Source organism: Mobula hypostoma, chromosome 7, assembly GCF_963921235.1.
Source record: "Mobula hypostoma chromosome 7, sMobHyp1.1, whole genome shotgun sequence".
Lineage (NCBI taxonomy): Eukaryota > Metazoa > Chordata > Chondrichthyes > Myliobatiformes > Myliobatidae > Mobula > Mobula hypostoma.
The window spans coordinates 62,628,363-62,641,962 of record NC_086103.1 but is presented as its reverse complement, the minus strand read 5'-3'; the positions used below and the strand labels follow the sequence as shown (position 1 = coordinate 62,641,962).

The 13,600-nt window shown below is 41.0% G+C and overlaps 1 protein-coding gene across 10 annotated transcripts in view; it reads right to left on the bottom strand.

Moving 5' to 3' along the window:
• Positions 1-13,600, bottom strand: part of ablim3 (actin binding LIM protein family, member 3) — a 331,288-nt gene that overhangs the window by 114,016 nt on the left and 203,672 nt on the right. For all 10 annotated transcript variants that reach the window (XM_063053520.1, XM_063053523.1, XM_063053529.1 and 7 more), the window contains one exon: positions 10,522-10,615. In XM_063053520.1, the coding sequence (XP_062909590.1) occupies positions 10,522-10,615 (94 nt within the window). The remainder of the gene's footprint in view (positions 1-10,521; positions 10,616-13,600) is intronic.

Here is a 13,600-nt window from a genome sequence, read left to right as displayed (position 1 = left end):
GACAGTACACACGGGATGCGACATTCTGAACTCCTTCAATATCTCTCCAAATTTTTGAAAACCTGCTCTAAAAACATAATTCCTTCAAATCAAAGATGTAGCCATGGTTACTTGCATGGGTCCCAGCTATGCCTGCCTTTCTGTCAGCACGTGGAACAGTCCATGTTCCAAGCCTACACTGGTATCACTCCCCAACTCTCCCTACACTTCATTGACAACTGCATTAGTGCTGCTTCCTGCACCTATGCTGAGCTCATTGACTTTGCCTCCAACTTCCGCTCTACCCTCCAATTTACTTAGTCCATTTCTGACACCTCCCTCCAGTTTCTTGATCTCTCTATCGCTATCTCTGGAGACAGTCTACCTGCTGATATCTTTTATAAACCCACCAATTCTCATAGCTACCTGGACTATACCTCTTCCCATCCTGTCATTTGTAAAAATGCCATCACCTTCTCTCAATTCCTCCATCTTCACTGTATCTGTTCTCAGGATGAGGCTTTTCATTCCAGACGAAGGAGATGTCCACTTTCTTCAAAGGAAGGGGGAAAGGGGCTTTCCTCTACCATCAACGTTGCCTCCACCTGCATCTCTTCCATTTTGCGCATGTCTGCACTCATCCCATCTTCCCTCCACCACATCACGGATAGGGCTCGTCTTGTCCTCACCTACCACCACAGTAGCCTCCACATAATTCTCTGTCACTTCTGCCATCTCCAACAGCATCCCACCACCAAGCATGTCTTTCCCAGCCTCCCCCCCGCCATTTTCTACTTTCTTCAGGAATCGCTTACTACGTGACTCCCTTGTCCACTCATTCCCCACCCCCGCCCCCCACTGATCTCCTTCCTGGTACTCATCCTTGCAAGGAACAAGCACCACACCTGCCCTGACACCTGCACATGATCATCCAGGGCCCCAAACAGTCCTTCCAGGTCAGGCGACACTTCACCTGTGAGTCTGTTGGGGTCATCTACTGTACCCAGTACTCCCCATGTGGCCTCCTGTAGGTCAGTGAGACTAGACATAGATCGAGAGACCGCTTCACTGAGCAGCCAGAAAAAGCAGAGTCTCCTGGTAGTTACTCATTTCAAGTCTAGTTCCCATTCCCATTCCAACATACAGTTCATGGCTTCCTCTATTGCCATGATGAGACCACACCCAGGTTGGAGGAGCAACACCTTATATTCTGTCTGGGAAGTCTCCAACCTGATGGCATGAACATTGATTTCTCGAACTTCTGGTAACTGCCCCCTCTCTCCTTCGCCATTCCCCATCCCTTTTTCCCTCTCTCACCTCCCATTGCTGCTCATCCTCCTTCCCTTTCTTCCATGGACTTCTACCCTCTCCTATCAGATTTCCCCTCCTCCAGCCCTTTATCTCTTTCACCAATCAATTTCTCAGCTCTTTACTCCATCCCCTCCCTCTCTCCAGTTTTCACCTATCACCTACTATCTTGTACTTCTTCCTCCCCTCCCTCCACCTTCTTACCCTGACTTCCCATCTTTTCTTCCAGTCCTGATGAAGAGTCTTGGCTCGAAATGTCGACTGTTTAAATCGTTTCCATAGATGCTACTTCGCCTGCTGAGTTCCTCCAGCATTTTGAATGTATTGCTTTCAATTTCCAACATCAGCCGATTTTCTTGTGTTTGCTGAACATAATGTTAGTGTTGCTACTGCAGCTCATCGTACCACTTCTTTTCACTCTTCACTGAGACTAGTGGCATTTTCTTTCAGCTGTAGGTAGGGCAGAGAAACGGCAGATGGAGTTTAATTTGGGCAAGTGTGAGGACTCACATTTTGGGAGAGCAAATGTAAAGGGACAGTGTATAGGTAAAGCAGGATGCTTTGCAGCATTGATGTATACAAGTATCTTGGGTCCAAGTCCATTACTCTCTGAAAGTGGCCATTGATAGAGGTGGTAAAGAAATGACCTACATGCCTTTGTTAGTTGAGATGTTGAGTTTAGAGTCGGGAAGTTATGGTGTAAAACTCTGGTTAGGCTGCATGTGGAGTGTTGCAATTAAATTCCCATCACCCCTTTGTAGGAAGGATGAGGTGGCTTTGGAGGCATTGCAGTAAATGTTTACTAGGATGCTTCCTGGATTAGAGGGAAAATGCTATATGGAGGGGTTGGACAAACTAAGGGTGATTCCTCTGGAATGGAAGGGGCTGACAAAAGAGCTGGTAAATGTTTCCAAAGTTATATCAGGCATAGATAGACAGTCGATACCTTTTTCTCAAGGTTAAAATATCTCATACGGTAGGGCATGCATTTAAAGTGAAGAGGGAAAATTTCGAAGGAGATGTGCAGGGCAAGTATTTTTACCAAGTGTGGTGGGTCCGTGGAATGCAGTGCCAAGGGTGATGGTGGAGACAGAGATGGTAGATATTTAAGAGGCTCTTAGATAGGCACATGAATATACAGAGAATGGTGGATACGGACCATGTGCTTTATTAGTTTGGTACAACACTGTGGGCTGAACAGTCTGCATTATGCTGCACTGTTCTTTTACTCCATCAAAGTGTCAATCTAATTCTGATAACACACATCAAAGTTGCTGGTGAATGCAGCAGGCCAGGCAGCATCTCTAGGAAGAGATACTGCCTGGCCTTCTGTGTTCACCAGCAACTTTGATGTGTGTTGCTTGAATTTCTAGCATCTGCAGAATTCCTCGTGTTTACGAATCTAATTCCGATGGCTGGTATATATACGCTTTCTTTAACTTGCTATTGGGATGCTGCTGGCAATGCACCATTTATTATTCATCACTAATTGCTTCTGAACTCAATCCAGTGTCAACCACATTGGTGGATCTGGAATAAATCCAAACTGTTGGAAACATTCAGCAAGTCAGGGCTGCATCACAGAAAGAGGGACTGAGTTAATCTTTCAGGCAGTTTTTAAGTTCTGAGCTGTCAAATGTCTCCAGCATTATTTTTAATTTGTTTTTATTTTAAATTTTCAGCATCTCCCATTTATTCGTTTTTTATTTAGTGGCTTGAGAATCACATGCAGGCCACTGCAAATATAGGCTGCAGACTTCCTTCATAAGTGAACCCGATGGGTTATGTTTTGTCCCACTTTCTCCATCATAGTTTACATCAATCTCTGCAAAAAGATTCTTCCTGATGATTTAACATCACATGCTCTCTGCAGTAAAAGTTATAATGGACAGACATTGCAATGAAACTCAACCTGAATGTTTGAAGTCCTTTCTGAATCTCATTCAATTCTCTGTTGTCTTCATGGAACTGGGAAGTGTGCACATGCAAGACCGGTATGTCAGCAAACACCAGTCATTCGATTCAAGATGTGCATGCCCACAATGTACAACACACACATGCAGAAAAGAGAACTGGGGCCAGCTGAGTACAAAATTTTTGTAATCCTGATGTTTGGCTGTGAATGTCAATATGTAGACTGTGCTCCGCAAACACTACCTGGTTATTCAGAATTCTAGCTTTGATATATGATATACATGTTTTGATATATCTTGGAGTTGTATACCACAGAAACAGGCTCTTTCATTACCAATATCCACAATAACTTATCTACACTTATCCCATTTGTTAGCATTTGGTCCAAAAGACTTCCATGCTTTGGCAATTCATCCAGAATCTACTTAAATGTGACAATACCCCTCTCCATCCCTCACTCAGGCAACGTTTTCCATCTTCCGGGCAAAAAAAAAAATCTCCAGATCTCCTACACACTAAACCTATATACTCTTGTTTCTGACTCTTCTACTATGAGGAAAAGTTTTCTATCATTTTCGCTAAGGCCCGAAAAGTAGTATATACTTTAATTAGGTACCCCAGCCTCCTCCATAAAGAATAAACTCAGCCTCTACAGTCTTCTCTCATAATGTTCCTTTCCAAGCAACATCTCCTCAGCACCTTCTCCCAACATAACAACTGTACAGAGTACAGTACCCCTGCTGTAGCCTAACCAATATTTTCTAAAAATGTTTGGCTGGCTCCAGGTTGGAAATTATTTCTGTTCTTTTTTGATTCTTTCCTTCTGATCAATTCAATAAGTAACTTCCCTCATAAGTAACAAACAAAGAGCAAATGTTATATTTCTTACCTGCTACTGACAGCCAGCCTGATCCAACCTAAAACTTAGAAAGGAGATCTGGCAAAGGCATGTTTAGGAGGGAAATGCAGGTGTCATGGGAAATGACACCATTTTATGTGGGCTATTAATTTTAATGAAGAAAATGGTATTTTTAAATCACTGTGTTACCAGCCTATGCAAGAAAATGGAGAAGCTTTCTTCTGACTGAATCTGCTAATGAAGCTATTAATTGATTTCATTATTCCAGCATCATGACCAGACCTTATCTCCCACTATGTTTACAATACTGTCAAAACAGAGTAACTACAAGAAATACCAGCAAATTATTTCTGGACTTCATTCAATATACAGGTACAAGATCCACTGCAAAGTAAATTTTGATTAAAAATACATTTGAATATGTATTGTAATTTCAAGCCATTGAGCAAAATCTGCTCTCACAGTGTAAAGACCTTCATGACTGGGAGTGAATCTAGTCTTTGTTACACTTGATTTCTAGCACATACTTCACTGTGTACAGTAATAAAAACAATAGATATGATGCCCAAATAAAACATGTCTCTTGGATTCAGTTAAAACTTTTTTTCTCTTTTGCTCCTTGTGGGTAAAGATTAAACAGAAATAATATTTCAGAAGCTAACTCCATTAAAACCTAAATGCACAAAACATACATTTAACTGTACAAATGTTTGATGTTTAAACTTTAAGGCTGATTTATACTTGTGCGTAGGGGCTATGCCACAGGCTTGATTTATACTTTTGCGTAGCCCTACGCCGTAGCGAGCATGTGTAGTTGTGTCTGCGTGGCTCTGCAATCCACCGCCAAAATGCTAGTTGGCGGTGGGGTTTCTATGGCACTGTGTTGAGTTTCTTTGTGAGAGACATGGACGAGGAAATGCATTTCAAATATTTTCGGATGTTGGCAGGTAGGTTCGACGATTTGGTTCATCGTCTCCAACCATTTAGTTTGCATCAGTGTACAGATATAGCAAAGAAAAGCAACTGGAAATGCGTAGGAGGAAATGCGATGCTACCAAGCGGACCAATCACAGTTTTTGCAGCCCGCATCGCTACGACGTGTGAGTTACTTTTTTGGGGAGGTGTACATCACCTTACGGCGTAGAGTACGGTGTAGGGTACGCAGTACCAATGGCGTACATTTGATGCAGAAGTATAAATTAGGCTTTATACTATTGGTGGTACAACACCACTGTGTATATAAGTTACCATAGAGAAATAAATTTCTGTCAAAGTGTTTCAGGCAGTGATCCATTTGTTATGCTAAACAGTTGTCAAACTAGTCCTTAAGATAAGAAAAATCAAGCCTGCACCTTGATTCTGCATTCCTCTCCACCTTAGAAGATATAGCACATTACAAAGTAGTTGAAGAACTAATTTGATTTCATTTTCCAAAAACAGCTTAATTTGTTTCAGGCAATAATAAATACATTCCCTTAGATATTTTCTTCGCACAGCTCTTCAATGAAATTGTTTAATTTCTTTGCGTTTCCATGATCTTATCACAAGTAAAATTGCTGCAAGATTTAGGAAGGTTATGGTAGAGTTTTATGCAACAAAAATTAGGCTGCAATTGGAATACCGAGTTGTAGCCTAACTCAGTCAGTGCAGAGGAGATTCACCAAAATGTTGCCTGGGATGGAGTGCTTCATTCCTGAAAGGATACGAGAGAGGCTGGATCTATTTTCCTCGGAGTGGGATATGTTGCATGTTACAAAATTAACCTCAGAGAAAATCCTTTCTAGTTACTAACTGTAGCAAAATCAAAAATAGATTTTTTCTTGTGGGCATTTTTGATTTCAGTGATTGTTGCTTAGAGTGTTCTCTCCTGTATTTGTGTATAAAGGTTTGCACAAAGTAATTTTAGTATCTCCCAATCTACGAAAACAGATCATGAAACACAAAATAATGCTCCCAATCAATGTGCTATAATTCTGAAGAAGTTCATTTGGAAAATAAGTAAAACTACAAACAAGAACATTATAAGTGAGTGGTTTAAGAGAAAGGTTTTACCAGCCATTATTTCACATAGAGTGTATAAAATGAATAGATGAATACAATTACTGTTTTAAAGTATCTTATGTTTTGCTTTTACATGATAGATACATTTAATACACGTCTTTTACTACTATTACATTGAAAGCTAAAGTGTGCTTTGGTTGTTCAAGTTATGGAAAGTTTGCATGTAATATGCTGAAAGTTGAGTTAGTGAGGTATACATATCTTACTGTCACTATCCTTGAAGTACTTAACCTTGTGAACTGGTTTGTTCATTTGTGGACTTATTAGCCAAACTGAAATGATCTGATTGATGCCATTACATTAGAACAATACAGGAATTCGCATCTGCTCTGTCTGGGCTTTTCGGCATTTGGTGGGTTTCGATGGGATCCAGCATTATCCTTCTGGGTTCTAGCAGGTGCAGACCCAGAGCTGCCAGGCGCTCCTCATATGATGGCCCTTTCATTTCCGGAATCAATCTTGTGAACCTCCTCTGAACCCTCCCAATGCCAGCACATCTTTTCTTAGATAAGAATCTCAGAACTGTTCACAATACTCAAGATGAGGCCTCACCAGTGCCTTATAAAGCCTCAGCATCACATCCCTGCTCTTAAATTCTAGACCTCTTGAAATGAATGCTAACATTGCATTTGCCTTCCTCACCACCGACTCGACCTGCAAGCTAACATTTAACACTTAGTCCCTTCCAAGGGACTTGGGAGTTCTTGGGAGAAGAACTCCCAAGACCCTTTGCATCTCAGATTTTTGGATTTTTTTTTGCCCATTTAGAAAATAGTCTGCTCACTTATTTCTACCAAGTGCATGACCGTGCATTTTCCAACATTGTATTTCATTTTTATTTGGCACTCTGTTGCCAATTCTCTCAATCTGTCTCAGTCCTCTGCAGCCCACCTGTTTCCTCAACACCACCTGTTTCTCCACCAATTTTTGTATCATCTGCCAACTTGGCAACAAAGCCATCTATTCCATCAACTGAATCATTGATATACAGCATAAAAAGAAGTGGTCCTAACACCAACCCCTATAGAACACCACTACTTACCGGCAGTCGACCAGAAAAGGATCCTGTTATTCTCACTCACAGCCTGCTAACAATTAGCCAGTGCTCTAACCATGCCAGTAACCTTCCTGTAATACCATGGGCTCTTAACTTGGGAAGCAGCCTCATGTGTGGCACCTTGTCAAAGGCCATCTGAAAGTCCAAATATACAACAGCCACTGCATCTCCTTTATCTAGGGGTGGGAAGTTCAAGGGAGATATTAGAGGAAGGTTTTTTACTCAGAGAGTAGTTGGTGCATGGAATGCACTGCCTGAGTCAGTGGTGGAGGCAGATACACTAGTGAAACTTAAGAGACTATTGGACAGGTATATAGAGGAATTTAAGGTGGGGGGTTATATGGGAGGCAGGGTTTAAGGGTCCGCACAACATTGTGGGCTGAAGGGCCTGTACTGTGCTGTACTGTTCTATGTTCTATGTTGTATGTTCTATCTATCCTACTTGTAATCTCCTCAAAGAATTCCAACAGGTTCATCAGGTGAGATTTTCCCTTCAGGAAACTATGCTGACTTTGTCTTATCTTGTCCTGTGTCACCAAGTACTCCATAACCTCATCCTTAACAATTGACTCCAACATCTTCCCAAACACTAAGGTCAGGCTAATTAGTCAATAACTTCCTTTCTACTGCCTTCCTCCTTTCTTAAAGAGTGGAATGTAATTTGCAATTTTCCAGTCCTACGGCACCAGGCAACAGTCCGATGATTTTTGAAAGATGATTTCTAATGCCTCCACAATCTCTACAGCTACCTCTTTCAGAACCCTAGGGTGCAGTTCATCTGGTCTAGGTGACCTTTGTACCTTAGGTCTTCCAGCTTCTTGTGCACCTTCTCCCTTGTAATAGTAACTGCACTCACTTCTCTTCCCTCACACCCTTCAACATCTGGCACACTGCTAGTGTCTTCCACAGTGAAGGCTGATGCAAAATACTCATTTAGTTCATCTGTCACCTCCTTGGTCCCCGTTATTATTTCTCCGACCTCATTTTCCAGTGGTCCTATATCCATTCTCATGTCTCTTTTATTTTTTACATACTTGAAAAAGCTTTTACAATCCACTTTGATACTGTTTTCTAGCTTGCCTTCATATTTTCACTCCTAATGATTCTTTTAGGAGTCTTCGTAAGTTTTTAAAAGCTTCTCCATCCTTTGTCTTCCCACTAATTTTTGCTTTGTTGTACGCCCTCTCTTTTGCTTTTACATTTGCATTGACTTCTCTTGTCAGCCACGATTGTACTATTTTGCCACTTGAGTATTTACTGTATGTCAGGGGTAAGTTCTTTACACAGAGAGGAGTGTATGTGTGAAACACCCTGCCAGGGGTGCTGGTAGAGGCAGGAGTAGAGGCAAATTCATTAAGGGCATTTAAGATGCTCTTAGATAGGCACATGTTCCTTTAAGTTGCCATAGCCCGGGGTGGGAGGTGTGGTAAGTAGTGGGGATGAGGTCCCACTACCCATTAAATGTTTCCAATGGTGTCTGTCTCAAATAGCTTCTGTCAGCCAAGTTCACCTCCTGCCTTCACATGTGGCTTAGCAAGTAAGCCTGGCGGAAGTGTTTCAACTGACAGGAAACGGGGAAAGGCAGTTTACTAGCACCTTAAAACCAGTCACTCCAGGCAAACGGGGATCTTCAGCCATAGTTGGCAGCTTATCTCAGCGAAGGAAAGCTGAGACCTGAAACTTCTGCTGCCTCGTGGCTGTTGTCGTTCATGGAGAAGACTCTAGGAGTAAACCCCAAGGAAAAATCTGAAGATGGAGTCCCTAAGGCAATCCTTGGTTGAGTTTAATGCTGACTGGTAACTCCTGAGACACCGCTGGTACTAAATTGAATTGGTCTCTGCTGTTCCTTTGGATTCATCAGCTGTGTGGAGAGGGTCGGCCTGTTGCCTGGGCGACAGCTTGCTCTTCATATCATACTGCCCTGGTTTGCATATTGGTTCACGTATTGAATTCAACAGCTTGGATGCAACATCCATGTTTGACCCTGACCAGCGGAGGCCAAGGAGATAGGTGCAAGGATGATAAAAATGAACAGATATATAGGAGGGAAGGGTTAATCTTACAGTGGGTTATAAGGTTAACACAACATTGTGGACAGAAGGGCCTTTAAGTGCTGTAATATTCAGAATTAGAATCAAGTATATTATCTCTCACAAAATATCATGAACTGTTTTACAGCAGCAGCATAGTGCAATACATAAATATATTTGTACTCTAAATTATAATATAAGAAAATAAGTAATGCAAAGGGAGAGTAAAAATTGTTCATTTTCTATTCAGAACTCTGATATTGGATGGAAAGAAACTGTTACTAAAACATTTAGTGTGTGACCTCAGGCTCCTGTACCTCCTCTCTGATGACAGCCATGAGAAGAGAACAGGCCTGGGTGTTTCATGTTCTGTGTTCTAATTCAGTGAAGAGCTGTGGCTCTGAGAGAAGGAAAGTGTAGAATCCTGCTCATCTGCAAGTTTTGAATTAATTGGTTTGTCAAAGTCTTTCTGGGTTGGTAAGGCCAGTTACAACACTGAGTGAGGGTGATGCAAAGAAGCATTAGTACTGATGTAACAGAGCAGCGAAGGGTTCTCTCTGTCTGAAAAATGGCCCAGGGTAGTGAGCCAGAATACCATAACCTTGTGGGATCTCTGTGCCAGCTGACAATGAACTTGTCCAGCATGTAGTTAGAAGACCGCATTTTAAGCAGTTTGGTGGCAGTAATCGGAAATGCATTGATTTTGAAGCTGCAGGAAAACATATTGACCAGTATATCAATATGTACACCGATATGGCTGCTGACTGCTTGAGACTTAGCAAGGTGTCTTCAGCAAGAAACATGTTGAATATGAAGGCTCAGAAAAGCCTGTGTCAGATGGCATGTGCAGTTTCTCATTAAGAAAGGTGAGAATCTGCCAATCCTCGTGACTGGCTATGCAGCTTGATCGACCCTATTAGGGAAAGATCTAGCTCAAAGAATTACAGGTGGACTAGAGGGATTTAGTCAGTGTGAGTACTTTGTTAATGCAGCTAGATAAGTTTCCAGAGCTGTAAGCATAGTTATTTGAAAACCTGTTTACTGGTATTTGTAGAAAACAAAATGCACAAACACACGTGATGCATGAACACTGAAAAATGGAGGGCTATGTTGGAGGGAAGGGTTAGATTAATTTTAAATTATGTTAGAAGGTTGGCACTTCATTATGGGCCAATGGGCCTGCACTGTGCTATAGTGTTCTATGTTCTCCAATTAAGGAAATGAACCCTGGAGAACTGAACAGAAATCTAACAGCAACATAATTTCCATCATGTCCACTAAAAATCTATCTATTCTTGTTATAGAAAACTTACCTCCAGTACTCTTCCACTGATATATCTATCACAACTCTCACACTTGATGCCAAACCGAGAATGGTAATCTGTTTCACAATAAGGAACACCATCCCTTAGAAAGAGAAAAAAATCAATACTGAGCATTTAAACTGAGCTAATGATCATACATTTTCAGCCCTTATAATTTTCATCAAAAGTAAAAGGTACTGAAGCTCCATTTCAAATTATTAGTATTTATAGAATTATTAAGTAATTTCATGACCCTATATATTTGGTTCTACAGTTAGAAAATCAGCATTAAAAACTGAAATGTGTTACCATTTTCAAAATTGTGACAGATTAAGCAGTTCCAATGCTCCTGTTGCAATAATAAAATACACCTGTTCACAAGTAAATTTGCTGCACGATTTAGAGAGGGTATGGTTAAATTTATAAAACATTAGTAAGGCTACAAATGGAATAGAGAGTGTAGCTCAGATCATCATTTTGCACACAATTGTACTGGAGAGGATGCAGAGGAGATTCACCAAAGGACTGAGATGCCTGGGATAGAGTGTTTCATTTATGACAGGAGACTAGAGAGGCTGGATTTATTTTCCTTGGAGTGGAGGAGACCAAACCTTGTTACGTTTCACAAAATTAATCTCAGAGAAAATTTGTTCTGGTTATTATCTGTAGCAAAATTGAGAAGTTTTTCCCTGTAGCCATTATTGATTTCACTGATTGATGCTTGCACTGTTCTCTCCTGTTTTGTAACTTTAACTTTAGCAATAATGCATGAACTAAAATGGCTGGCTGGTGAATACCAAAACATCCCTAAAATCCAACATTGCTTTCCTTCATGTCAAGAAGTCTTCAGAGCTTCTGCTTGTTTTTATATACCAGTGGGATTCAGAGTTGGACTTCAAATGTCAGAAACTTTCTGCATGATTCATTAACTGATCTATGAAGAAGGCTTTTAGGTGAATCAGAGAGGGAACATGCTATGTTCTCTTTCGTTTCTGCTGTTGGGTTGTTCTGTAAGGTGTAAGGAGAACTCTCTAGCACCCAATAGGGAAGTCACATCTAATAGAGATAACCTTAAAGATATTTCTAACAAATTATTGATAGATGTAGACTCTTAAACATTTTAAGATTAAAAAAATAAATTCATGCAAGTTCTCAGTTTTGTAGGAGTAAAAACACCAAATCAGTAAATTATGACTAAAGACCTTCCTTCTGAGACAGGAACACCTAATGTGGACCCACATCAAGTTAGTACTCTTGAACTAGCAGCACCATCCGTAGCTTATTGACATCGTGACAGAATATTAAACATGGGCAATTAACTGACAAGCTAGAGTTCCTTGTGAAGAATGTGTACTATTGGGGAAGTAAAAGTCCACAACATAGGCAAGAGTTAGTAAATGTAATGAAAGGGATTACAGGAGACACAAGAAACAGATGATGCTGGAATCTGGGGCAAAGAGCAAACTGCTGGATAAATGCAGCAGCCCAGGTAGCATCTGTGGAAGGAAATAGATTGTGATATTTTGGGTTGAACTGAAATATAGAGGAGAGATTGCCAGTATAAAGGGTGGAGCAAGAGCTGGCAAATGATAAATGGATCCAAGTGAGGAAGGATGATAGGCAGATGAAGGAAGGAAAGTGGAAATAGCAACAGAGACTGGGTGTTGATAGGTGGCTGCAAATGATGGAACATGTGATAAAAAGAAGATGGAAAATGGAACCAGTAAAGGGAAGTGAACAGATAGGAATGGGGAGCCGGGATTTGGGGGCGGGTGGGTGGTGAAGAGACACAGTGGCAAGGGTATCTGTTGGTCAAACTGATAGGAGTTTTTTTGATGGAATAAGGTATAGAAGGAGATACCAAAAGGTATGTCATATTTGGATTTCCAGAAACTATTTAATTAGGTTGTGGGCACAAGGTCGTTATACATAATTAAACCTCATGGCATTAGGAAAAGCAAATTATGCTGAGTTAAATTGAGGATCATTAACATGGAGAATATTCATGTAAATGGATCATATTCAAGATGGCAGTCTGGTGAAATGTCAGGTGGATCATCTAATTACAACCCTATTTATAGTGTAGGTAAGAGACTAACTGTAAAGGATGCAAGTTCGCTTCCATTCAAAAACATGGTGGGCAAATGAGTTGTGGGAGAGCATTTTCTGTCATACCTCTGAATTCCATTGATAAATTCTCCTCCCAACTCAACCTCTGTGCAGATCACTTTCATGGACTCTACAACTCATGTTCTCAGTATTATTTATTTTTTATTATTATTTGCACAATTTGCCTTCTTTTGCACATTAGTTGCTTGTCAGTCTTTATTTATGCATAGCTTATCAACTAGTACGCCTTCACCACCACCCTCCTCCTTCTGGTAGAACTGGTTCTCACCTCAACAATTTCTTCTTCATGTCCTCCCACTTTCTCCATGCTCAAGGGGTAACCATGGGCACCCACATGGGCCCCACCTATGCCTGCCTTTTGCTGGCTACATAGAACTGTCCATGTTCTAAACCTTCCTTGGTAATGCCTCCCAACTCTTCCCGTGCTCATTGATGACTTGTTAGTGCTACTTCATGCACACCTGCTGAGCTCGTCAATTTCATCAACTTTGCCTCCAACTTCCACCATGTTGTTGGTTCATTTCTGACAATTCTCTCCTCTTTCCCTATCTTGCTGTCTTCATCTCTGGAGACACACTGCCTACTGACATTTTTTATAAACCTACCTATTCCCACAGATATCTTGACTATACCTCTTCCCACCCTGTCTCCTGTAAAAATGTCGTTCCCTTTTCTTAATTTGTTTGTCTCTGCTGCATTTGTTACCTTTCAAGACATCAGGGATGTCCTCCTTCTTCAAAGATTGGGGTTTCCCTTCATCCATCATAAATGCTGCTCTCACCCTTATCTCCATTTTCCAGAAAACAAGGCTCACCCCATCTTCCTGTCGCCTTAACAGGGATATAATTCCTCTTGAACTCATCTACCACCTTATGAACTTCAGCATCCAACACATCAGTCTCTGCAACTTCGAACATCTTCAATGCAATCCTACAATTAAACACATCTTTATCTACAT